This window comes from Camelina sativa, chromosome 10 (assembly GCF_000633955.1).
Source record: "Camelina sativa cultivar DH55 chromosome 10, Cs, whole genome shotgun sequence".
NCBI classification, from domain to species: domain Eukaryota; kingdom Viridiplantae; phylum Streptophyta; class Magnoliopsida; order Brassicales; family Brassicaceae; genus Camelina; species Camelina sativa.
Window position 1 is genome coordinate 22,889,136 of NC_025694.1, and position 27,028 is coordinate 22,916,163.

Genomic DNA, 27,028 nt, shown 5'->3' on the forward strand with positions numbered 1-27,028 from the left:
ACCTGAGGACTCTGGAGTGTGGAGTGGGGAGGTTTCTGTTTGGGAGCAGTTTTCTTACTTGGAGCATCAGTTGTGGACAAGTGCAGGCTCGGATGTGGAGGGGTGTTGACCGATGCTAATGGAGCATCGATCGATACTGAGCTTGTTGCTCTTGTAGCAGAAACTTTTTCAACAGAAAAAGTTTGTCCATCAATAGTAGGAGCTCTCCTCAGCTTATCCATCTCAAAGTTCAGACTCAAACCTTCCACATTCAGTGTTATGTGTCCCTTCTGCACATCTATGATTGCACCAGCTGTTGCCAAGAAAGATCTTCCTAAGATGAGAGGATCACTAGGCTCTTTATCATACTTCAGCACCAAAAAGTCTGTGAGAATCATGAAGTTTCCAACCTTAATTGGAATATCCTCTAAAACACCTTCAGGAATTCTTCGGGATCGATCAGCCAAGATAAGAGAAATCTGAGTTGGCTTGAATTCTGTCATCCCAAGTCTCACAACAACAAAATGTGGCATCAAATTGATACTAGAGCCTAGATCACAAAGTGAGTATGCAAACCTTCCTGTTGAGATTGAGCAATCAAGTACAAAGCTTCCAGGATCTGGTAACTTCTTAGCAGTCCTACACTGAATTGCTGCACTCACTCTCTCAGAGACTATCACTTCTTGCTTCTTCTCTTTTCTCCTTTGAACAGACTAGTTCAACAGAATTGCATTGACATCTTTTGTAAGCAGTGCTCCTTCTTCAGGACTTAAACCATTGGATACTTTTCTCTTCACATACCGCCTAAGTGGTGGTGAAAGCTTTACTGAATCAATCAAAGGCATCTCAATCATTGCCTTATCCATCATTGCCTTGCATCTAGCTTCCTCAAGCTCCTGCTTGGACCTTCTTGGCTTAGGAAAAGGGACCTTAGGCTTGTACACCCTCTCAACAGCTGTTGGAACCTCAGATTTTGCAGCTTCTGGTTTCGTCTGAGATGAGTGTCGACCGACACCCAGGTGGTGTCGATCGACACCATCATCTGAAGTCGAATTCTCCGATTCGGGTTTGGCCTATTGCTCTGCTTTTTCTGCAGTTTCAATTTCACCATCTTCTTCATCTCTTACTGATATGGCATTACAAGAATGTTTGGGGTTTGATTCAGTTCTTCCAGGAAGAAAACCCTCTTGCCTTTTAACAGACCCAACAGTCTGTGCAACCTGACTTTCTAGCTTCTTGACATGAATATTCAAAGCTTCAAACTTCCCATTAAGCTCAGTGTAGACATTGTTAAGCTTCCCATTGAAGGTTACTGTCATCTGTTCTTGACCTTGCAAAAGCTGCTCAAGCATAGCTTCCACCCTACTACTCTCAGCTGTTTTTGGAGGTGGGGACTGATATGAATTGTTGCCATAGGTCCTTGTGTATCCACTGCTTTGTTGCTGCTTTTGATAGTCAGGTTTGGGAGTGAAACCAGAAGAATTGCTTTGAAAGTTACTGCGTTGGCTGTTTCCACTGTAAGGTCTGTTACCTTGCTGATTTCCAAACTGCTGTCCCTGATTCCCATAGACATAGTTAACATCCTCTTCCTCACGATTTTCTTGATCAGGTTCTGGCTCATATGTCTCAGCTTCAGCAGCAAAGTGAACAGATTTCTTACCCACAAGGAGATTGTGCACTGAATCCAACTTAGCATTAACAGAAGCTAACTGGTGTGAATCAAACCCTCCATGTAATCTCTTCTGTTCAGCATCTTCAATCAAAGCTTTCAATCATCTGGAAATCTTGTCTGGAGGCCAAGTTTTCAATGAAAGCTTCAGCATCTTCTGGAAATCTTGTCTTGAAATTCCCATGACTTGCAGCATCTAAAGCCAACTGATACTCCCAGTCACACCCTCTGAAGAAAATGGTCAGCAATTGAACCCTTGAGAAACCATGGTGTGGACAGTCCCTTTGATAGGCTTTGAATCTCACCCAAGCGGCCTTGAAAGCTTCATCTGGTCTTTGCTTGAAAGAGGACAGCTTGACTCTCAACTCATCTGACATTGCATCATCATAGAAGAAGTTGAGGAAAGCTACCTTGACATCACGCCAATTTTTTAATGATCCAGCTGGCCACTGCTTCAACCACTGAGATGCCTCTCCTGCAAGTGAGTAAGGAAAAAGCTTGCAGAAGATGTAATCCTCAGTCACTCCATTAGCCTTGATACTGGTACAAGATCCTCAAAATGCTCTATGTGGTCCAAAGGCTCCTCATTGGGCAGGTTAGAGAAAGGTGTCTGCCCAACTAGTTGAAAGTAAGCAGGTTTCAACTCAAAATCATTCCTCTAGAATGGAGGAGGANGACCCGGGTTCGATCCCCGGCAACGGCGCCAAAATTTGATATGCTCAAATTAACCCTAGATTACTCTCTCAAACAAGAGATCAATGTAGTACTTAGGGGTCAAATCCACAGAGACTCAAANGCAAAGTGAACAGATTTCTTACCCACAAGGAGATTGTGCACTGAATCCAACTTAGCATTAACAGAAGCTAACTGGTGTGAATCAAACCCTCCATGTAATCTCTTCTGTTCAGCATCTTCAATCAAAGCTTTCAATCATCTGGAAATCTTGTCTGGAGGCCAAGTTTTCAATGAAAGCTTCAGCATCTTCTGGAAATCTTGTCTTGAAATTCCCATGACTTGCAGCATCTAAAGCCAACTGATACTCCCAGTCACACCCTCTGAAGAAAATGGTCAGCAATTGAACCCTTGAGAAACCATGGTGTGGACAGTCCCTTTGATAGGCTTTGAATCTCACCCAAGCGGCCTTGAAAGCTTCATCTGGTCTTTGCTTGAAAGAGGACAGCTTGACTCTCAACTCATCTGACATTGCATCATCATAGAAGAAGTTGAGGAAAGCTACCTTGACATCACGCCAATTTTTTAATGATCCAGCTGGCCACTGCTTCAACCACTGAGATGCCTCTCCTGCAAGTGAGTAAGGAAAAAGCTTGCAGAAGATGTAATCCTCAGTCACTCCATTAGCCTTGATACTGGTACAAGATCCTCAAAATGCTCTATGTGGTCCAAAGGCTCCTCATTGGGCAGGTTAGAGAAAGGTGTCTGCCCAACTAGTTGAAAGTAAGCAGGTTTCAACTCAAAATCATTCCTCTAGAATGGAGGAGGAATAATAGAAGACCGGTTCTCATACACAAGATCAGCCCGGTTGTAGTCAGCAATTGTCCTGATCAAGTCTCGGTTGTTCTCCTGTCTGCGAACCGGATTGTTGACATGGTTTGCAGCTCCACGTCTGTCTGCAGGAAGGGGATTTCGACCGATACCCTGTTGGTGTCGATCAACACCGTCGGCATGTTTGTCAACTACCAGAATTTAGTCGTTTCGACAGCAACTTCAGCAATAATATTCCCTTCTACATCAAGCTTTTGGCCCTGCTCATTGCACAAGTGGCCCTCTTGATCCCTCAAAACACCATCAGCATCTGGTCTCAATATGATTGGGTTGACCATCTTGGCTGATTTGGCTGCTTTTGTGTTATCACGCTCTAGTTGTCCTAACTCTTGGTTTGTAAGCTTAACAACTGGACCAGTATGATTCTTCCTAGTGTTAGGCTTAGGCATATACCTGAAACACACAAGAGAACAGAAACAAAAGCGTGTAAGTAGAAAATAAAACGAAAAATTTAGACGAAATACAAAACTCAAATCTAATGGTAAGTATTCCCGCCTGTCACGCGGGCGACCCGGGTTCGATCCCCGGCAACGGCGCCAAAATTTGATATGCTCAAATTAACCCTAGATTACTCTCTCAAACAAGAGATCAATGTAGTACTTAGGGGTCAAATCCACAGAGACTCAAAATCAAACACAATAAATTATAGAGTTTTTGATATTACGCTAAACAGATTAAATTGTATTAAAAACAAAAGAAAACAATGCAAAATATTAAATCAAGGTGTTGTGAAATCAGGAAATCAAAAGATTAAGCCTAGGGAATTTCTCAGGTAATTATGAAGTATTAATTCAATAGATTAATTAGGGTTAATACAATAAAAATCAGATCTAGAACTCTAAACTTTTTGGTAAAATAATTCAGTTCTCACTGCAATTATTATCTAAATTTAAAACCAGAAAATCCAAATCTCTTTGTAAAATTCTAAGTGAAAAATCAGCTTTAAAAACAGGTTTAGATAAGTTCACAAAATCACTAATCCAAATCTCTTTGTAAAAAAAGTAATTTTATTCATCAATGGTTTTAATCAGGAAAACAATTCTATTCTCATATCAATTAATTTCCGNCTTTTGGCCCTGCTCATTGCACAAGTGGCCCTCTTGATCCCTCAAAACACCATCAGCATCTGGTCTCAATATGATTGGGTTGACCATCTTGGCTGATTTGGCTGCTTTTGTGTTATCACGCTCTAGTTGTCCTAACTCTTGGTTTGTAAGCTTAACAACTGGACCAGTATGATTCTTCCTAGTGTTAGGCTTAGGCATATACCTGAAACACACAAGAGAACAGAAACAAAAGCGTGTAAGTAGAAAATAAAACGAAAAATTTAGACGAAATACAAAACTCAAATCTAATGGTAAGTATTCCCGCCTGTCACGCGGGCGACCCGGGTTCGATCCCCGGCAACGGCGCCAAAATTTGATATGCTCAAATTAACCCTAGATTACTCTCTCAAACAAGAGATCAATGTAGTACTTAGGGGTCAAATCCACAGAGACTCAAAATCAAACACAATAAATTATAGAGTTTTTGATATTACGCTAAACAGATTAAATTGTATTAAAAACAAAAGAAAACAATGCAAAATATTAAATCAAGGTGTTGTGAAATCAGGAAATCAAAAGATTAAGCCTAGGGAATTTCTCAGGTAATTATGAAGTATTAATTCAATAGATTAATTAGGGTTAATACAATAAAAATCAGATCTAGAACTCTAAACTTTTTGGTAAAATAATTCAGTTCTCACTGCAATTATTATCTAAATTTAAAACCAGAAAATCCAAATCTCTTTGTAAAATTCTAAGTGAAAAATCAGCTTTAAAAACAGGTTTAGATAAGTTCACAAAATCACTAATCCAAATCTCTTTGTAAAAAAAGTAATTTTATTCATCAATGGTTTTAATCAGGAAAACAATTCTATTCTCATATCAATTAATTTCCGTATGATAATAATTCTAGGTGATCAATCAAGAATTATTGTGAAGAACAACCAAAGATGAAGATCATAAAAGATTAAGAACCCTAAAAATCACAGATCTAATAAATCATAAAAACCCTGTGAAAAACCCTAAACCTACAAGCAAATTACTCAGACATGTTTAATGAAGAACAAATCATTCTGAATAACATGCAATAGATATTAAAAGTAAAAAGAGGGAGTTTAGAAATCTTCTCTTCAAAGCATTTCTGATCTCTTTCTCTCCCAAAAGCTCTCAATATCTCTCTCTTAAAAACTTGCTAGAAAATAACTTCCTAAAATAAAACTTAAGGGTTTTCTNAAATAAAACGAAAAATTTAGACGAAATACAAAACTCAAATCTAATGGTAAGTATTCCCGCCTGTCACGCGGGCNAAAATTGTAAAACTTCCAATTTCTTATTTCTCTCGTCGGATAAACATGGGCGTCGACCGATGCTCCTTCGGTGTCGGTCGACGCTGCTACTCTGATCCGAGTCCAAGTTCTTTTCCTTCTGTAAAATGCTCCAAAGTCATCCAAATAGCTCCACTTTGCTCTTTCCGTGCCAAATTCCTAAATAACCTATAAAGATTCAAAAACAATCCTAGAAACAAACGAAAAGACTCAGAAAGCACGCCAAACAAAAAAAATACAAAATACAAATGTGGTGTCATTACTTTTATTAAAATAATAAACACAGGTACTAGCCAAACAAACACAAAATGACAAAAATAAACAGAACATTGCTTTAAATCATAATTCTTTAGACTGAACGGAATTTATCTGAATGCACCAATCCAACAATGGTCCAGATATTCCATTTTTAGTTTATCATCAAAGATTTTTTTTTTCTTTTGTAGAAATTAAAAAGCACAAGCACAAAACTATAAGTTCTAGAAAGATCAGGGGATTCAATTTTCAATACCGGTTGATTCAGTTTTGTACGAGCATTGCCTACTCAAAATAAAAATTAAACTTTAAAAAATTTAAGATGAGAGACATTTTTTTTGATGCTTTTAGTTATTGGATTAATTTACATATTGTTACATAATTATATATACCAAAGAATTTGTATATATATGGTATATAGTTATTACTTTCACTTCTTTTTTGGAACTTTAGAAAACTATTTTTTGTCCTTTGTGATAATTACATACACTTTCATTACATTCAAAATCAAATTATATTTATATAATTAATTACACTTTATAATTCTACTAAAAATTTAAATTTTGTATGCTTTGCTTTAAATTTCAGTTTCTAAAAGACTTAAAATAACTATCTATTTTATTTAATAATTTCGAAATAAATATTTTAAGAAATATGAATTATTATACATTTGGAAGAGCTGGTTATATCAAAAGAAACCGTGAGATAGTAAACCAACCAATTCGATTTCATAATCATTGTTTATAAATCAAAATAAAGAGTTTTTTTAAAAAACTTACCAAAAAAAAAAGGCAGACATTATGAAGCATATCTATCCCAATCGGCATCGGCTATATCGTTTTGTTGTAGATTTCAATATTTCTTAACAACATAACCGGTTTTAAATAGTGATATCGGTTGTCCTAGTTTTCAAACTTCCTTAATAACATAACCGGTTTTAAATAGTGATATCGGTTGTCCTAGTTTTCAAACTTCCTTAATAACATAACCGGTTTTAAATAGTGATATCGGTTGTCCTAGTTTTCAAACTTCCTTAATAACATAACCGGTTTTAAATAGTGATATCGGTTGTCCTAGTTTTCAAACTTCCTTAATAACATAACCGGTTTTAAATAGTAATAGAATTTGGTTGTCCTAGTTTTCAAAAACTCCCTTAATAACATAACCGGTATTAATAGCACAATCTTTTTTTTGACGGCCCTTTAGTAGCATAATAATCAGGTTTTTTTTTGTTTGTCGGCAAATTATAATTTTTAGTATTAGCTACAATGCTACATGTTAAATTTTTGTATGGATCTTGACAGAATGGATGAATAATATATACTAGTGATTAGTGAACATATATAATAAAATAGAGAAAGCATATAGTATTATACAAGTTGGGGATGATGGGCCGGTCCTCGTAATGGCGGCCAGCTTTTTTTTTTTTGAAATTGAAATGGACGATGTCTTATTAACATTTGCAGAAAAATCCACTAACGTTGTGATCAATGATGATGATGTGATTTAAAATTTATTTTTGTTGCTAATTTATATTTTCTTTTACAAAACAAAAAAATGATCATAACCCCTAATCTGAATTTTTATTATTACCATAATGAATATATTTATGCAAAAGTTGATGGTGTAAAAAAGAAAGAAAGAGGAGACGGCTCAATCACAAAATACTTTATCCCTCAAACTTCTAACTTTGAATTGATTGCGTTTAGACTAATCACAAGACAAAATATACATTTCAAACTATTTTTTTAACTGTTGAGGAAACAAAAATATACATTTCAAACTATTTTTCTTAACTGTTGAGGAAACAATTTTTTACTAATATCTTAGTATTATACAACAGGGTACAGAAAGAAATCAGAATACATGTACTCAACGGATAGTAGGTTTCATTATTTGTATTTGATTAAAACTTAAAACACATTAATATCTCTTTTTTTTTTCTTTCTTTATTTATTTATATTTTGTATTTATTGTTCTAAAATTCACAATGTTAAGTTAACTATGATAAAAATTGTTAATAAAAAAAATAATTACTATTAATGATTTTGTTCTATTTTGGTGATTACCTTTAGGCTTTAAGAGAATAATAAAGCTGGAAATGAGGATCCTACCAGTTGCATGTGGAATGATCAATTCAAAAGGCCCACAAAAGATTAATCTAAAAGCCAACTCAGCCAACCCATTTGAACAAATGTGCTAAGTTTTGTCACTATACATCATCTACCTGTCTTCTCAATGACTTCAAATCTTTTTTATATGTCAAGTGATCATATATCACATATATATGGTTTTATATGTCTCTAATGATCTGGGTGATTCAGAATTAGTATGCTCAGTAGGTTTCTTGCAGAGAAAACAACTATTCAAACCCTAAACCTCCAAATAATTGCTTCCCTGCATGAAAGATGGAAACTGGAGTTGTCATCATCCAAGAACCAGTCTCCACAAAGGTATGATGATAGATAGATACATAAGTTACATATGTGTATATCTATGTATATCCCTCTCCCTCTCCCTCTTTCAGAATTTTATGCTAGTAGACTAGATTGCTTAATTTAATTTAAATGAAAAAGTATGTTTTTTTTCCTACCTTTTTCTTTTTTTACTTTTGCAGTCTTATGATTACAATATTTTAAAGTTATGATAGAGATCTTCAAAACTAGATTTCATCAATCTGTAATCTGTTTTACTCTCTAGTTATAGATTCTATGTTTTAGAACCTCTTTTTTTCTTAACCAAGATCTTTCAAAGACTTGTTTAGTTGTCTGTTTGAGACTTGCATCTGAACTAGATAAGTTTCAATCCAATTAACTTTGAATTGTATGATGATATCTATATAATTTTTTGATTTGAGACGAGTCTGCAATTTGTAATATGTAAGGATCATATTTATTTTTCTAGTTTTTGAGTTAAGGATCTGCATCAGATTGATGAAATTTAACGTACGTTTTGAGATACTAACATGTTTTTATACACAGACAAATGTTGGAGAAGCTCCTGCAGGAGTGATACTTGACAAGTCATCCATGGAAGTACAAAAGGTAAACCTGAGTACTGTTCTTGATGATGAGATCAGCAGTGGCGATTTCAGAAACGGTATTATTCCAGGAGAGACAGATGTTGCAGATATTGTAAATGGTTCAGGTAAGCAAGAAACTGCCAGACTTTTTTTTCTTCTTTCCAAGTTTTCCAGATTTTGTACTCAATACTGTTCTATATGAACGATCAGGGAATATAGAAACCGAAGAATTAAAACACGAAAAAGGAGAAGCGACGAAGAATATTTCGGTTGTAGAAGACAGTAAGATCGTTAGTGAGACAGAAAAGGATGAACAAGGCTCTATCTTTGTTCATAAACCTGAAAGTTTGAACAAAGACATAGAAGACGCAAAAATAATCTCAAGTGATGTGACTTTAGAGAAGGATAAAGAACCAGAAGAGGTAGATTTTAAGTTCCTTGAAGCTTAAACATGAGAGAGATGCTTAAAATTTACTGGAGATAGAGAGTATAATTTAATAAAAATTCTCTGTTTTACGCAGGTAAGTGTGGAAAAGCCGGTAATAGAAGAAGATCATACAGAAACAAAACACTCACCAGAACAAGAGGATGAGATTGGTAATATCTCAAAGGTAGTGATTGATACTGCACCTGTAAAACAAGATGAAAACAACATAGAGTAGAGCTAGCACTCGATACGCTTTTTTGTTTTAAGTTGCTTATGATCTTTCCATGCTTGCTATCAGCAGAACTAAGAAACCGTACTCTATTGTAGGCCCGTGAAGAGATACCGAAACAGACTGATGAATTTAAAGAAGAAAAAGATTCAAGAACTGTTGAGACCGCTGTAAATGGAACAGAAGCTGAGCACAATGCAACGGTCTCAGTAGAAGAAATCTCGAGGAATGGTGACAACATTGTGAATGAAACAGTTCCAGAAGATCAAACCGCAACAGATGGTGAATCACCACTACATGTAACTGAAACTACACAAAGAGTTCTTCCTGAACTGGAAAAAGACCCTGAGATTGTTTATAAAGAAGAAACTGCAGTTCTTGAACCTGTAAGTTTGAAGGAAACTGCAGAACCAGTGGAACCAATCAAAAACTCAGATAATGCAGAGCAAATCTCACGGGGAGTGACTGTAGACATTGGAAAGGAAGAGGACATAAGCCAAAACACAGAAGAGGTTTTGTTTAATTCCTCAAAAGCTAAATATCAGATTTGAGCAAAATATGTTTCAGACCACTTTGTTAACACAATTTGATCCTTTACTCTGCAGGTTCAAGAAAGTTCTAGGGTAATCGAAACACCCACAATAAAAGGAGAGGACATCGAATCAAAAGCTTCATTAGATCATGAGGTCAAATCTAAGGAGACAGTTCCAGAAAAAGAAACTACAACAGATGGTGAATCACTACATGAATATGAAAATACAGAAAGAGTTCTTCCTGAAGCAGAAAAAGAAGAAGACAAGGAAGAGATGAAAACTGACGAAGTACGGAGCCTGAATGTGATAGAGAAAGTGGAAACAGTGACTGTAAAGACAGTTACAGATGACCCTGAGCTTGTAAATAATGAAGAAAATACAGTCCATGAATCTGAAAGCTTGAAGGAGAATGCAGAACCAGTAGAAGCAATAAGAAGCTCAGACGAAATAACCCAAAACAGAGAAGAGGTTTGTCTTAATTACTCAAAGCTAAAGATCAAATTTGGGAAAATCAATTTTTCAGGAAACTTTATTAACACTTTTATCCTTCACTGTGCAGATTCAAGTTCCTAGTTTAATTGAAACGTGGAAAATACAAGGAGAGGACAATGAATCAAGAGTCTCACTAGATACTAAGGCAGAGGTAGATCATAGCTCAAATGAGACAGAGGAACATGAACATGTATCGGGGAGAGACTTACCAAAGTGTGAGACCCTTGAAGTTGAGGCTGTAGAGACAAAAGAAGAAGACCTGAAAGAAGATAAAGAAAAAGAGGAAACAGAGGCAGCCAAGACCATCATTTCGTCTAATGAGGTAAGGATATGATCTGCATAGATACTCATTATCTCGTTTGTTGGTTATTTGAGTATGTGATATTGATGATGAGACTAGGAAACTACTTTTGTCACTATAGAGCTATATCAAGTTCTACTCTACAAGGTTCTGATTCTGTTAATTTGATTCTGTCAATCAACAGGTAAGTTCTTCTACTGTTCAAGAAGAATTTGGTGAACATATTGACCCGTGTAGCTCGGAGATCAAAGATGAGAGCCATGGAAGAGAAGAATCTGTAGAAGTCAAATCTAAAGAGACCGATCAAGGCGAAAACACTGCGGAGAAGCATAAGGGTCTTCTTGATGTATCATCTACAGAATCAAAGAAGTATCAAGAAAACGAACCCGAGACAACTATAGTCGCTGGTACAGAGAAATTTGAAGAAAGTCCATCAGATCTTGCCTTAAATGTTGATAAAGAGGAGCAAAACGATGAGAAGATAAAGGTAGATAGAGTTGATGGAACTCAAATTATGGAGGAACAGAGAGGCCTAGACTCGAATGGGGTAGAAGCAGAGCAAATTGATCCAAACAGAACCGATGAAACAGAGGAAAGACCAGTTGCAAAGCAGGTTTCTCTTCCGGATGTGGAACCAGTTGAGCAGATGCAGAAACCATCACTTGATTCTCCTTCTCAAGTATCAGAAGAAACAAGCAAAACCGTAGATGCAGAAATTGATGAAAGACCAGAAGAAGAAAAAGTAACACTGCATCAAGAAGATCAAGTGGAAGGTTCCTATGGATTAGGAACAATAAAAGAAACAGTTTCAGTACCAGAGAGTATTGAGACTGGAGAAAAATCCCTGGAAGAAAGGAATGTGATTGATCTGACTCCTCTTCAAGAAGAATCATCCCAAACAAATGAGAAAAAAGAAGAAACAAAGTTAGAGAAGCATGAACTAACAAATGAAGAAGTTAAATCTGATGAAGTCATAGAAGTTTCATCTACATTACTTCCAAAGGAACTGGAAGGTGAGACCGTTGTTGAAGCTGAGAAGATTGAAAACAACAAAGAGAATGAGGAAGAAGCAGCAGCAGTAGACAATCTTGAGACTGTTGAATCTCATAATTCATTGCCATCTTCTTCAGAGGAGCAAGAACATGGGACTGTTTCTGAGAAGATAGAAGATGAAAAAGTGGAGGAAGTACCGATGGTCCAAATAAAAAGTCATGAGAGACAAGAGGAGGTTTCTAAGGCTGTAGAGGAGCAGACGATAGATATGAAACCTTCTTTGACTGAAAAATGCTCTACGGATCAGAACCAGCCGGAGGAACAAGTCGAAGAGGCATGCTCCAGAGATGAACAAGATAAGGAAATCTCGAGTAACAGTGAGAACATTGTGAATGAAACATATGCTTTGCATAACGCAGAAGCTGAAGAAGAAGAAACTGCAACAAATGGTGAATCATTACATGATGTTGAAACTACAAAAAGAGATCTTCTTGAAGTGGAAAAAGAAGAAGAGGCAGAGATAAAGAAAGATGCAGAACCGAGGTTGGATGTGACAGAGAAAAAGGAATTAGAGACTGAAAAAATTGTTGTAGAAGACATAGATGTCGTCAATAATGAGGAAGCTACAACTCATGAATCTGAAAGCTTGAAAGGAGATGATCATCAGAGTGAGAATGCAGAATCAGTGGAAGCAATCAAAAACTCAGACGATGCGGAGAAAATCTCAAGTGAGGTGACTGGAGACATAGAAAAGGACGAGGACATAACCCAAAAGGCAGAAGAGGTTTGTCTTTATTCTAGATTTGAGAAAAAAATTATTCTAACCAACTTTATTAACATTACTAAATCTTAACTCTTAACATTATTTCTATGCAGGTACAAGAAAGTTCTAGGGTAATCGAAATACCGACAATACAAGGAGAGGACAATGAATCGAAACCCTCGCTAGAACTCAAGGAAGAGGTATATCAAAGCTCAAAGGATACAGAACAACATCAACATGTGTTGGAGAGAGACATACCACAATGTGTTGAGGCTATAGGTACTTCAACAGTCCAAGAAGCTGCGATCTTAAATACTTCGGAGACCAATAATAGTGAAACAGAGGCAGTGCATAGTGAAATGGGTGGAGCAGAAGAAGGCCAAGAGACAAAGGAAGACACAGAAACGAGTCTGGACCTGAAAGTGGGTAAAGAACAAAAGGAACCAGAGACAGTTAAGACTGTCATTTTTTCTGATGAGGTAAAGATATGATCTTCATATATATTGATTTTCTCTTGTGATGTTTGTTGTGTGTGTGATGTTGATAATTAAGTTAGAACTAAGAGACAATGACAAGCCTGCAATTTTAAAGTAAATAACGAGATAGAACCAAAATTACTTATCAGTATAAATCTAATTCAAGTTTTTGACTATGTTGGTTCTACCTATGAAAGTTTTCACATGTCCATCTTTGGGTTGTCTGCAGTCTTAAAGAGATTGATTCTTTCCATCAACAGGTGAAATCTTCCGATCAAGCAGAAGAACATACTGAACCTTATACCTCAGAGATCAAAAATGAAAGCCAGGGAAGAGAAGAATCTGTTGAGATAAAATCTAAGGATAATGTTCAAGACGAAAACAGTGAGGAGAAGGATGTTAATCTGCCTAATGTACGATCTGGGGAATCAGAGAAGTATCAAGAAAATGAACCTGTTACATCTCTAGTCTCGAAGACCGAAAGCGTGGATAAATTTGAGGAAATTCCATCTGCTGTTGAAGGTGCTGGATTAAATGAGAGCACACACAACCAAACTCTTGTGGATGTAGAATCAGTTGAGAAGGTGCATAAACCATCTCTTGAGACTCCTTCTGAACTATCTGAGCATACAAGCAAAGCCGTAGATGAGAAGATCGAAGATAAACCAATAGAAGAAGTAACATTTGATCAAGAAGGTCAAGATGAAGGGTCTAATGGATTGGAGACAAAAGAAGAGACAGGTTCAGTACCAGAAAGTACGGAGCTTGGAGAAAAAACCCAGGAAGAAGAATCATGCCTGCAAAACGAGCAAAAGAAAGAAGTAAAGTTGCAGAAAGAACAAATGTACAAGCATGAACCAACAGAGGAAGAAGTTTCTAATGACCAGCAGAGTCCTGTGGAAGAAAAATCTGATGACGTTATACAAGTTTCATCTGCTTTACCTTCAGAGGGTCCAGAAGATGAGACCGTTGTTAAAGCCGAAAAGATTGGGGAAGAACAAGTAGCTGACGAGATGACTGTTGAAACAAGTTCATTGCTATCATCTTCAGAGGAGCAAGAACATGTGACTGTTCCCGAGAAGACAGACGGTGACGAAGTGAAGGAGACAGAACCACTAGGAGATATGAGGGAGAAAGGTCTTGAAATTGCTGAAACAGCACATCTGAGTCTTCCATCCGTTGATCAGAATGAGGATGTCAAAGCTTTTGATGAGGAAATTCAGATTCCAACTGCTACATTGCCATTGGAAGATCAGGAAAAGGTTACTTCAACAGAAAAAGGAGAGACAAAAGCAAATGAAACTGAAGATGATAAACAAGATGAACATGTCGATTCTTCAACCTCGCCAATGTTCTCAGAGAAAAATGATGATGAAACTCAGGTTGCAGAGGGAGAGAAAAGAGATGAAGAGATAACAGTGGGCACCTCAAAGACATCTGAAAATGTATGCATCCAACAAGATGAGTTTGAGAAACCTGAAGCTACAAAGCTAGAGGAGTTTAAAGAAGACAAGAGCCAAGAAATTGAAGATACAAGTGATCAGACTCTTCCCATTCAAACACCACAGGCAGAAAATACTCTATCCTCTGAGTTAGTGTCAGAACAGGAAGACCAAACCCCAAAGCAGGTTGAGGATATTTATGAGGAAGAACACAAGGTAGAAGCTATGGGTTCTCGAAATCTTCCGGTTGAAACATTACAAGCATATCAGTCTCAGTCCCCTGATTTAATCTCAGCACTAAATGACCAGACTCCAAAGCATGTTGAAGAAACTCATGAAGAAGAAACAAAGGAAGAGCACAAGTTACAGGCTGACGGAATCCTTCCTACCGAAACTATTCCAAGAGAATCATCTGATGACGCTCTAGTTTCCATGTTGGCTTCTAAGGAAGACGGTCAAGTGACTCTGCAAGAAGATACTTGTGCAGATGACGTTAGAGAAACAAAGGACACACAAGATGAACGACCTGTTTCTGTGGAAATAGAAGAGAGTGTAGGAGAAATACAACCAAAAGAACATGAAGATGAAATGCGGGATGAACATGTCGAGACTCCGACCTCATCAATAATCTTGGAGAAAAACGATAACGAGACACTGATTGCAGAGGCAAAGAAAGAAGATGAAGACATAAATGAAACAGAGACAGCAGTAGCTTTAGAAAGTTTAGGTACCTCGACGAAACCAGAAAATATGTCCCTCAAACAAGAAGAGTTTGGGAACCCTGAAGTTCCAAAGCTAGAGGAGTCAAAAGAAGAGAAGATCCAAGAAATTCCTGAGACCGACAAAGCAATAGATGCTACGGGTGATCAGAGTCTACCATTTGAAACATCACAAGATAATAAGACTTCATCCTCTGATTTAGCTTTAAACCAGGTTCAGGAGGTTCATGAAGAAGAAACAAAGGAAGAGCATAAGTTACAAGTTGCAGTCGATCAGATTCCATCCTTAGCTTCAGAACAGGATGACCAGATTCCAAAGAAAGTTGAGGAAATTCTTGAAGAAGAAACAAAGGACACACAGAAGGTACAAGCACACGATATTCTCAACACCAAAACTGCTCCAAGAGAATCATTCAGTGAAGCTCCAGTTCCCATGTTGGCTTCTGGGGAAGACGAACCAGTGACTCCACAAGAAGGTAATTGTGCTGGTGACACACTCGAGGAGAAGGTAGGAGAAACAAAGGCAAAAGAATCAGAAGTAGAAGGAACAGAAAAATCAGATGATCTGGTTGAGACTTCAACTAAACTTACTAAGGTAGAAGATGCTGCAAGTACAAAGAAAACGGAGGTTGAAGATGCGGAGTTAACAAATGATTATCCTACAGAGGAGGCAGAGAATAGAGATGAGACTTATTCAACTCTTCCAGTTGTTGGAATCTTGACAGAACTCCAAAATACATTGGAGACAGAGAGAACAATCAATGAATCTGCATCAAAAGGAGACATCATGACAAAAGAGCCTGCAGATCAAGACCAAAAGACAGGTGATGCTGGCGTTGAATCAAATGAAAAAGATTCTGCTACTGGGATTATAGAAGAAAACACGTTACAAAAGGATGAAAATGGAGAAACTGAAAAAATCCAGGAAGAAAACTGTCTTCCAGGGAAATCTCTTCCAATAGAAGAAATCAATTTGCAAGAGGAACATCAAGAAGAGGTAAAAGTACAAGATGGAATCAGCAGAGACTTTGAAGTCAACGACGAAGAGAAATTACAAGAAGGAATTAGGGAGATTCCAGCTAATCAGTCAATTACAGAAGTGTTACGTGGTGAGAAAATTCTGATTCCATCTTCTGTGTTGCCTTCTGAGGAGCTAGAGGATGTGATTTCTCCTGAAAAGCAAGAAGAATGCGAGCCACAACAAGACTTCAATGCTTCAAAATCAGAGAAGATAAGTCTACAAGAAGAGCAGAAGGACGAGACTCATGAAACTGTTAAACAAGAAGATCAAGTTGTGGATATTAAAGATGAAAAGAAGGATGACGAGGAACAAGAAATTGTTTCATCAAAAGTGAATAANCTACCATTTGAAACATCACAAGATAATAAGACTTCATCCTCTGATTTAGCTTTAAACCAGGTTCAGGAGGTTCATGAAGAAGAAACAAAGGAAGAGCATAAGTTACAAGTTGCAGTCGATCAGATTCCATCCTTAGCTTCAGAACAGGATGACCAGATTCCAAAGAAAGTTGAGGAAATTCTTGAAGAAGAAACAAAGGACACACAGAAGGTACAAGCACACGATATTCTCAACACCAAAACTGCTCCAAGAGAATCATTCAGTGAAGCTCCAGTTCCCATGTTGGCTTCTGGGGAAGACGAACCAGTGACTCCACAAGAAGGTAATTGTGCTGGTGACACACTCGAGGAGAAGGTAGGAGAAACAAAGGCAAAAGAATCAGAAGTAGAAGGAACAGAAAAATCAGATGATCTGGTTGAGACTTCAACTAAACTTACTAAGGTAGAAGATGCTGCAAGTACAAAGAAAACGGAGGTTGAAGATGCGGAGTTAACAAATGATTATCCTACAGAGGAGGCAGAGAATAGAGATGAGACTTATTCAACTCTTCCAGTTGTTGGAATCTTGACAGAACTCCAAAATACATTGGAGACAGAGAGAACAATCAATGAATCTGCATCAAAAGGAGACATCATGACAAAAGAGCCTGCAGATCAAGACCAAAAGACAGGTGATGCTGGCGTTGAATCAAATGAAAAAGATTCTGCTACTGGGATTATAGAAGAAAACACGTTACAAAAGGATGAAAATGGAGAAACTGAAAAAATCCAGGAAGAAAACTGTCTTCCAGGGAAATCTCTTCCAATAGAAGAAATCAATTTGCAAGAGGAACATCAAGAAGAGGTAAAAGTACAAGATGGAATCAGCAGAGACTTTGAAGTCAACGACGAAGAGAAATTACAAGAAGGAATTAGGGAGATTCCAGCTAATCAGTCAATTACAGAAGTGTTACGTGGTGAGAAAATTCTGATTCCATCTTCTGTGTTGCCTTCTGAGGAGCTAGAGGATGTGATTTCTCCTGAAAAGCAAGAAGAATGCGAGCCACAACAAGACTTCAATGCTTCAAAATCAGAGAAGATAAGTCTACAAGAAGAGCAGAAGGACGAGACTCATGAAACTGTTAAACAAGAAGATCAAGTTGTGGATATTAAAGATGAAAAGAAGGATGACGAGGAACAAGAAATTGTTTCATCAAAAGTGAATAAGGATAAAGAAGATGCCAGTGAGCTTGGCGTTGGTAATGATTTTGTTTCGCGGGATGTAGAAAAAGAGGAAGTACCTCACGGGGTCTTGGAGAATGAAGAAGAGATCAACGAGGTAGTCAAATCAGAGAAGCAAATTACAGATCCAGTGGGAGTCATAACGAAAGCTAGTGAAGCTGAGCATGAATCAAATCAAGAACCTGTTAAAACTCAAGCTGATACAAAGAAACACGATGAAAGGGATTTGTCAACCGAAGAAGCACTAAAGATGCAAAGAGAAGAGGATAGTGCCNGGGGAAGACGAACCAGTGACTCCACAAGAAGGTAATTGTGCTGGTGACACACTCGAGGAGAAGGTAGGAGAAACAAAGGCAAAAGAATCAGAAGTAGAAGGAACAGAAAAATCAGATGATCTGGTTGAGACTTCAACTAAACTTACTAAGGTAGAAGATGCTGCAAGTACAAAGAAAACGGAGGTTGAAGATGCGGAGTTAACAAATGATTATCCTACAGAGGAGGCAGAGAATAGAGATGAGACTTATTCAACTCTTCCAGTTGTTGGAATCTTGACAGAACTCCAAAATACATTGGAGACAGAGAGAACAATCAATGAATCTGCATCAAAAGGAGACATCATGACAAAAGAGCCTGCAGATCAAGACCAAAAGACAGGTGATGCTGGCGTTGAATCAAATGAAAAAGATTCTGCTACTGGGATTATAGAAGAAAACACGTTACAAAAGGATGAAAATGGAGAAACTGAAAAAATCCAGGAAGAAAACTGTCTTCCAGGGAAATCTCTTCCAATAGAAGAAATCAATTTGCAAGAGGAACATCAAGAAGAGGTAAAAGTACAAGATGGAATCAGCAGAGACTTTGAAGTCAACGACGAAGAGAAATTACAAGAAGGAATTAGGGAGATTCCAGCTAATCAGTCAATTACAGAAGTGTTACGTGGTGAGAAAATTCTGATTCCATCTTCTGTGTTGCCTTCTGAGGAGCTAGAGGATGTGATTTCTCCTGAAAAGCAAGAAGAATGCGAGCCACAACAAGACTTCAATGCTTCAAAATCAGAGAAGATAAGTCTACAAGAAGAGCAGAAGGACGAGACTCATGAAACTGTTAAACAAGAAGATCAAGTTGTGGATATTAAAGATGAAAAGAAGGATGACGAGGAACAAGAAATTGTTTCATCAAAAGTGAATAAGGATAAAGAAGATGCCAGTGAGCTTGGCGTTGGTAATGATTTTGTTTCGCGGGATGTAGAAAAAGAGGAAGTACCTCACGGGGTCTTGGAGAATGAAGAAGAGATCAACGAGGTAGTCAAATCAGAGAAGCAAATTACAGATCCAGTGGGAGTCATAACGAAAGCTAGTGAAGCTGAGCATGAATCAAATCAAGAACCTGTTAAAACTCAAGCTGATACAAAGAAACACGATGAAAGGGATTTGTCAACCGAAGAAGCACTAAAGATGCAAAGAGAAGAGGATAGTGCCGATAAATATCTCACAAAAGAAGTACTAAGTGAGCAACTTCAGGTTCCGTCCTCAACAGCACTAGATGATCTCAAAGATAACAATACCTCTGAAGCTGACTGCGATCTTTCAGTACAGAAACCAAGTGAACTCATTCAGTCTCATCAATCTCACAATCTGCCACTAGAAGAGAACGTTGAAGAAGCTTCATTTGGAGTCAAGAAGGCACAAGATGATAAAAATGAAGAAAATGGTAATGCTTTGATAACAAAGGAAAACTTGCAAGTACAAGATCAGCCCAAACATTTTGAAGCTCTTGCAATAGAGAAAGAGATATCAGAACACGAGCTGACGTCGAACGCTCCCACACATGTCCAGGAAGATATTGGTACAAACGTTAAACCGGCAATTCACGATGAGGAAATAAGAGCTGATAGCCACGATTCAGTTGTGATGCCAAGGGAAGAAACTGGCTTAATAGAGGAGAAGAGGGAGGTTGAACATGTGAAGACAGAGCCCGAAGATGCTATCAAACATGGAATTCCTGTAGAAGAGGTAATATTTAAATGAAGGAAACATAAGTATATTAGTTAACTTAGATACTATGCATGGTTCTGCTCATTATCTTATATTGCTAAACGAAATTTTTAATGTGATATTGGCAATGCAGAACAACAAAACGTCTGAAAATATTGATCGTCAAGCTGCACAAGAGGAGAGTAAGCAAACATATACCATCGAAGAAGATTTAAGAAAAGAAGTGGTATGAAACAGAACATTATTCAGAAGCTCTTTTGTTTTTGTTTTCACAATCATTTCAATACCTCAATCAAAGAAACCATGCTTTTGGCAGAAGGAAACAAATCAAGAAAGTTTCGAAAATGTGAAGCAACCCGATGATGCCATAGAAAAAACACAACCCGAGATCCAAGATATCGACAGCTTGTCTTTTGTCAGCAAAACACAAGACAACCCAGAGGTAAAACCTACTTTTGTATCATCATCGTGCTTTTTGCATAAGCAGCAATGGAAACAAATTGTTTCAAAGTCAGAAGTTAGTCCTACAAACAAAAGCTTATTTTCATTTTTGCAGCAAAAAGATGAAGTTCCAAACCAACAGGAAAGGAACATAGCTGATGAAGTTCCAAATCTGGAGAATCAAAAGATTGCAGAGGAAGTTCAGCAAAAAGATGGAGAATCCGAGAGAACCAAAGATTTGTTCTCAGCAGTAAAAGAAACTGAACCGACACTGAAAGAACCGGCTAGGAAATCGCTATCAGACCTCATCCAAAAAGTGAAAGGAACAAATAAGACTGAGGATGTAACAACAGAACCTCATATCGAAGAGAAGCCTAAAACAGTAGAAGAAGATGAGAATGACAATGGAGATCATGAACATGATAAAGATGATAAAACAAGTCCAGATTCTATAGTGATGGTTGAAGCTAAAGATACAGTAAGCATTATCAAGACTCATAAGAAATCACATGGCCTTCTCTCTGGTGTTGGTTCAAAGGTAAAGCATTCAATTTCCAAGGTTAAGAAGGTACTCACTGGCAAATCTTCTCACACAACAAAGCCTTCATCACCTAAATGAGAGAAGAGAAACAAAAAAAACACAATCAGTCTCTCCATATTAAGGCTTTTATTTTTGGGTTTGTTCATTATTTTGATTGTTTTTTTTCTTCTTATGTGAATATTACAGATTTGTTTGTGACTTTGTGGGTTTCATCATTTTCACATGTTCAATAAATTGCAGAATGAAATGGTTTGGTTACTTGTTTTTTACCTGATTTGATTAATTCTCTCCTGCACTTTTTATGAACCCTAAACAAACAAAATTACATACATATGTTAATATACTTGAACAAGTTAATATTGTTACAACATGATACAGTAGAAAACAAAAGTTTTCTCATTTGTGTTTTCTCTAATCTAAGTTTGTGATATAAAGCTCCTGTTTGGAAATAAAATACTTTCCAATAAGATCACCAGATTCAACCACAAACTGTTCTTGAAATCGACCCACCCGTCTACTTGCGACATCGAATCCGAGATCTTTGAAACTCGGAAGTCCTTCTGCTTGAACTCCATCACCACAAATCAGAAACTGATTTCCTACAATAAACGATCCAATGGCACGAATCATGACTCCACCATTGTTGTGTGGCTTGCAATGAAGCTTCTCAACGACATGGACGAGTTTCTCACTCGGTAAATCTCCTGTTAATGTGTTACGAATGTCTGATAATGCTGAGAAGATTGCAGTTGATCCTCTGTAATGTTTCCCAGAGAAACTGAGACAAAAAAAAAACAGGAAAATTGAGTGTCCTGATACCTGATATGGACACCCCTAAAGAATTGTAGAAGTATGGTTACCTGAAAACTGAAGTTTCAGTGTAGAGTGATTTTGTGTGATGCCAAAGATCATCAAATCCATCAAAGAGGGAGTAATAATGTATGGTGAGCATCTGAACAAACCCAATTAGATCATTAATGTTAAAGTATAATTTGGTAGTTTCTAACTAAGCAAAGTACTAAACCATCATGCACTTACATCAGCTAAATCTTTCAATCTCTGAGTTGGATCAAAGATGCTTTGAACAAAAGTAGCCAAATCTACTCTTTCCTTCTCGTGTTTTGTAATAAATGGGTGTGATAGAAGCTGTTCATGAAAGACCATCAGACTTGAGTCTTTACTCTTTAGTTGAATAGAAACAGACGAATACAAAGAAGAATACTGAGCTTTTAACCAAATCTTGCTTTAAAACAGGAAAATACGAAGAGAAGCACCAAACTTAATATAAATGTTCCTCTAACATGGACTATTTCAGTACAGTAGTGAGCTTCTAAATGAGATTTCAATATACTAACCTGTTCAGCTATTGGTCTAGCATCTGGATCCTTCTGGAGACAAGCATCAATGAAAGAACAGAACTCTGGTGAAAATTCTTGTTTTGGTGGTGTTGGTGATGGCTCCTCCATGATCTTCCAATCCCATGGTCGTAAAAGACAGAATTTAGTAAATAGTATTTTGGAAAAAAAACAAAGGATTCGGGGACAAGTTGATTCACCTGTAACATAAGATTAACAGGCCCTTCATTAGCTATATACGGAAACTCTCCAGTGCCGCATTCAAAAAGAGCGAGACCAAGGCTCCATATATCAGCTGGATAAGAATAACTGTCATTCCTAATCCGCTCCGGTGACATGTAAGTGACAGTTCCAACAAACGTAGCACACTTTGCAACCACCATTTTCAGATTTAAGTTAGAAAAAGTCCAAAAAGAATTATTGCATTCATAAAGTTAAAAGCGTGAGATTCCATCACTAACCATAGCCATTGAATTCTCGAGACCAGCACTAATGCCAAAATCAGTTATCTTTGGTTCCCCTTTGAGATTTATAAGCAAATTTGCAGGTTTAATGTCTCTATGAACAAGATGCCTAACTCCATGTAAGTAGCTCAATCCCTTGAGACGAAGAGCCACACCAAGAATGAATTAATATAACACTAAACATAAACACACAAATGTTTGCACATTGGAGAGAGTTAAGTATATCTTTACTTGCAAAAGTCTGTGGAACATTGATGAAAGAACCGGCTCAGGTATCTTCTTTGTTACTTTTAAGATATCTGCAAGAGATCCTCCATCCATATATTCAAGAGCTATACTGATTTGTCCCGAGTCTGGACTATAGAACGCCCCGTGAAAGTCCACAAGTCCTTCATGACAAGGAGCTTCACACAATGTCCGTATCTCAGTAAGCAGTTGCTGTCTTTTCTCCTGCTCGTCCAAATCAGTAAAATATTTCAAAATGACATACTCAATGGTCTTCTCTTGAATCAAAGGAGGAGGTGACATTACCCTTTCAAAGATATTAATTTTCTTCAATGCTAGAATTCTGTGATTGGGGATATGAATAGCTCGTTGAACAACGCTGCTAGCTCCGCTTCCTATAGCTCCAAAGACCCGCATTTCATGGGAAGCACATTGATACGTCGTCTCACAACTTTCAGACTCATCCACATGAGAAGATGTACATTTTTGTAACCCGAGCTCATTAAAGTTGTAAACTCCATATGATCTACTAAGCAAATTAACAGTTCCACCATCTGACAACTTCACAAACAAGACAAGAAGATAATTAAAACACAATAATAGAAGCATAACAACATAACAAAACTTAATCACTATGGAATCATACTAAATAGGAATCGTTGGGATCTAAGGATGAGGATGAAGAAAAACCCTTCTCAGCATCAAACAATGGAGAAAGCTTCTTCTTTAGCTCCTCCAATGCCGCCATGGATACTCTGTAACACAGACAAGAGTCAGTGAAAAAAAATTAAACTTTTTTTTGGGGTGAAAGTGTTCAAAATCATAACTTTACGAGTCTTTCGAATTGGAAGAAACTAATTTAGCCAACAAAGACGATTCTTTTATAATTAACAAACTCGTTTCTAAGAAATCAATTTCACTTCCTAATAGCCCATTAAAAGGATTGGATCAAAGTCATGATGATTCACATAACAGTAAAACAAAGCACGAAACTAATCGTAGAGAAAATCAAATTACAAAAAGATCGATCAAGCAATCAGAATTTGGAGTTGAACCCCAAAACAAATCAAGCAATTATCTCACTCTTACAATCACAATTAACTCTGCAGAAAGAAAAAAAGCTTACTTTTTGTTACTCAAAGTTTGTTGCTTTTTCGATGTGGAAGATGAACTAACCCAACGTTTCTCTCTGAAGAAGCAAACCCCAACTGTAACAATGTGTTGTTCTGTGATTTGAAAACTAAACTACCTGCCGTTTGTATAAATATAAAACTGTACGAAGTTTAGCTTTTAAATTCGGAAACGAGAGTGAGTGAGTGTATAACTCTGCTGACGTGGCAGGAAAACGAGATTAATGCGTTTACAGTCAATGCATGATGCTACTATCAAGTTTCGGATCAGAGATAGTTACGCGTTCAAGTAAGGGCTATATAGGATTCTTCGTCGTGTGATGTGGAACATAGCGGACATATTTGCATGGGACCTCCAGAGAAGCTAGAAGAGGCGTGAATACTGTGCAGAGATGGGTTAAGCCGGCTGTAGCTAGGTTTTTTTTTAAAAATGCCATCTACACTCGGCTTGGGTGAACGATAAATTTTTCTGTGGTGGAGCTTGGCTTTTATGAAACCACGACGTGGACGTTCTATATCATGTGTGAGAAGCTTTGCTTCCACGGATGAACATAATTTCAACTGAGTTATAAACTGTATTATGTGTCTACAAAGTCTTCATGATCTTCATATTGTTTCGTGTGAAGTTTGGTCAGATTGTCATTGCAGCATTATCAGCGGATCAAGAAGGAGCGTCATGGAGGAGGTTGACGCTCTGTTTCACTTCGGTTACTCGATTTTTCTTTTAAAGCTCTTAGATGCTCTGTTTTATTTTTCAAGTTGTAGGTTTGTTTTTGTTTTTAAACTCTTATCCTCTTAATTGTTAGAGCAAGTGCAACGAGGATGTCTCACAAAAGTTTCTCACCAAAAAAAAAAACAAAATAATGTAATATGATATTTTTTATTATGAAAATTTATAATAACAAACATATTTAATCTTGTTTAATTGTACAATATAAAGCTGAATCCATCTTTATAATTAAATTCAAACCGAGCGTATAACATTGTTTAGTTATAAAATCTAAACTTTAGTTATCCATTATAAATCTAAATCGACATATAATCTCGTTTAATTATATATTTAAACTCTAAATCTTCGTTTATTAACCCAAACCGAAATATAACATATAAAGCTTAGTTCTCAAAGTTAGTAACTCACCAGATCGTGATACATGTCAGTTTTAACGATCAGAGAACAAAGTTAAAAACTCACTAGATCGTGACATGTGTCAGTTGATTAAATATCCAAGTTAGTAACTCACCAGATCGTGACACGTGTCAATTTTAACGATATGAAATCACATATCAAAGTTATTAACTCATTAGATTGTGACACGTGTTAATTTTAACGATCATAAATCATATTTTTCAAACTTGATAAAACGATGCATAAGATAATTGTAATCTTATTATATTAAAAAAATTATTAATCATAAAGGAAAAGGATTGTAAATACACCCCGTCTATATAAGCAAAGAGATGATGACATATTTTCACCAAACAAAATAATTTTGACTACCTTTGTTTTTTCTTGGTACAATTTTCTTCTTTGTTTTTTATTAACCTTTTGTTTGACACATCATTGTTCTTGAACAAGTCTCGAAGGTGATTTGTTTATTGTCTAATCTAAACAACTATATAAAAAGATTCCTAGATATTACCGCATGCTTTCGTCGTCGTTTCTTTAAATTTTGTTTTGTTACTCAATTTCATAATGCATACTACGCAATCTTTGACGACTTTGAAGTGTTAAGAAATTTTCTTATGCATAATAACTAAGGTTTTTGAGATTAACAAATTTCTCACGGTGTTATTAATGTTTCTATTAATTTGCAGGACATGTAGCATAAAAAAAAAAGATGAATACACAAATGCAAGATAACAACAGAGATTATATAACAATAGATCAACTAAACAGAAAGCGTTCTTATTATCGAACGATAACAAGTCTTACAAGAAAGTGGGAAGCAAGAAATTTAAAAAAAAAAACAATAAGCTCATTGGAATAAATTTTCTCATAAAATAGAAAAGGGATTAAAGAAAATATACAGAAAATTATTAATTCTAAAAAATAAAAATACTCACTTCTATATAAATATAGATCGTCTCATATTATTCATCTAATAAAATAATTTATTCAAAACTCTTGCTTTCAACATTGTTCTATTGGTCAAAGTTTTTTAATGGGAAGAAAAATTTTCCTTATTTTTTTTAAACCAAAATATACTCACACTTTCTACTTTTTCAGTTTGGAAATGTTGACCAAAAAAAAATGGAAGGTTAATATATGCATATTCTTTTTCTAATACTGTATTTTAAAATTTATTGCAGTAGTTTTAGACTGTTTTATTTAATTTATATTTTTATCTTTGAATTATTTGAGATTTATATATTACAATGCTTATAATTTTCTATTATTTTATTAATTATGTCAAACTAATTTTCTTCTAATTTCTCAACCTTGATTGGTTGGTCATAGACATTTTTTTGGTGCAAACATAATTGTTACCATTCGTCCAATCTCAAAAGGAGATAAAAAGGAGAAGGTCATCAACCTAGCTAATAGTTGGATAAAATAGTCTAATCAAACACAAGCCTACAACAAACATAGATAGATTGGAAAAACATAAATCGTTGTTGATAGATCCATAGGAGCTTGAAGACAGAGGCTATATCATGGTGTGTCAAAGAAACTTACATTAATACATTGAAAATTTAACATTAGTTACTATCATAAGATTTTGTGACGTTGGAAAAGAGTCTTTAGTTTCATTGGTTGCTGGAGCAAGCCACTTTGAGATAGCTCAAAGATGTGAACATGTTCTCTCCACACAGAAGGAGGGCAGAGCCGAGATGTTTTCTATGGTAGAGGAGGTTGAAGGCAAGGTTATCTCCTCAAGAGAGAAAGGTGGGGGAGGTTGGACGTAAGGTTATCTCCCCAAGGGACGAAAGCGGAGCGAAGGTTCTCTCCATAGTGGAGGAGGTTGGACGCAAGGTTCTCTCTAGAGATGTCAATTGGTCTCTAAAACCATGGGCTGTCCAGTCCAAATTAATTTGGACTGGTTTTGGTCATTACCAAATTTAA

At 36.6% G+C, this 27,028-nt stretch overlaps 2 protein-coding genes across 3 annotated transcripts; one reads left to right on the top strand and one right to left on the bottom strand.

Annotated features, from left to right (window-relative positions):
* LOC104719638 (centromere-associated protein E-like) lies at window positions 7,994–21,054 on the top strand. The gene is made up of 14 exons (XM_019231245.1): window positions 7,994–8,290; window positions 8,819–8,984; window positions 9,070–9,281; window positions 9,381–9,470; window positions 9,614–10,027; window positions 10,121–10,516; window positions 10,608–10,862; window positions 11,026–12,618; window positions 12,711–13,076; window positions 13,334–15,722; window positions 18,133–19,826; window positions 19,942–20,034; window positions 20,125–20,250; window positions 20,365–21,054. Exons 1-14 carry the CDS (start codon window positions 8,246–8,248, stop codon window positions 20,866–20,868), a joined length of 8,343 nt encoding a protein of 2,780 aa, XP_019086790.1. The 5' UTR covers window positions 7,994–8,245; the 3' UTR covers window positions 20,869–21,054.
* Window positions 21,105–24,041, bottom strand: LOC104719639 (mitogen-activated protein kinase kinase 3-like). Of its 2 annotated transcripts, none has more exons than XM_010437594.2 (10): window positions 23,961–24,041; window positions 23,481–23,589; window positions 23,141–23,395; window positions 22,841–23,059; window positions 22,607–22,744; window positions 22,346–22,513; window positions 22,146–22,259; window positions 21,829–21,936; window positions 21,651–21,742; window positions 21,105–21,568 (listed from the first exon to the last, which is right to left on the bottom strand). In XM_010437594.2, the coding sequence occupies exons 2-10, from the start codon at window positions 23,580–23,582 to the stop codon at window positions 21,202–21,204; spliced, it is 1,563 nt and encodes a 520-aa protein (XP_010435896.1). In that variant the 5' UTR covers window positions 23,583–23,589; window positions 23,961–24,041; the 3' UTR covers window positions 21,105–21,201. The 2 variants fall into 2 exon arrangements, with proteins under 2 accessions (XP_010435896.1, XP_010435897.1); XM_010437595.2 differs by lacking the exon at window positions 23,961–24,041 and adding an exon at window positions 23,852–23,923.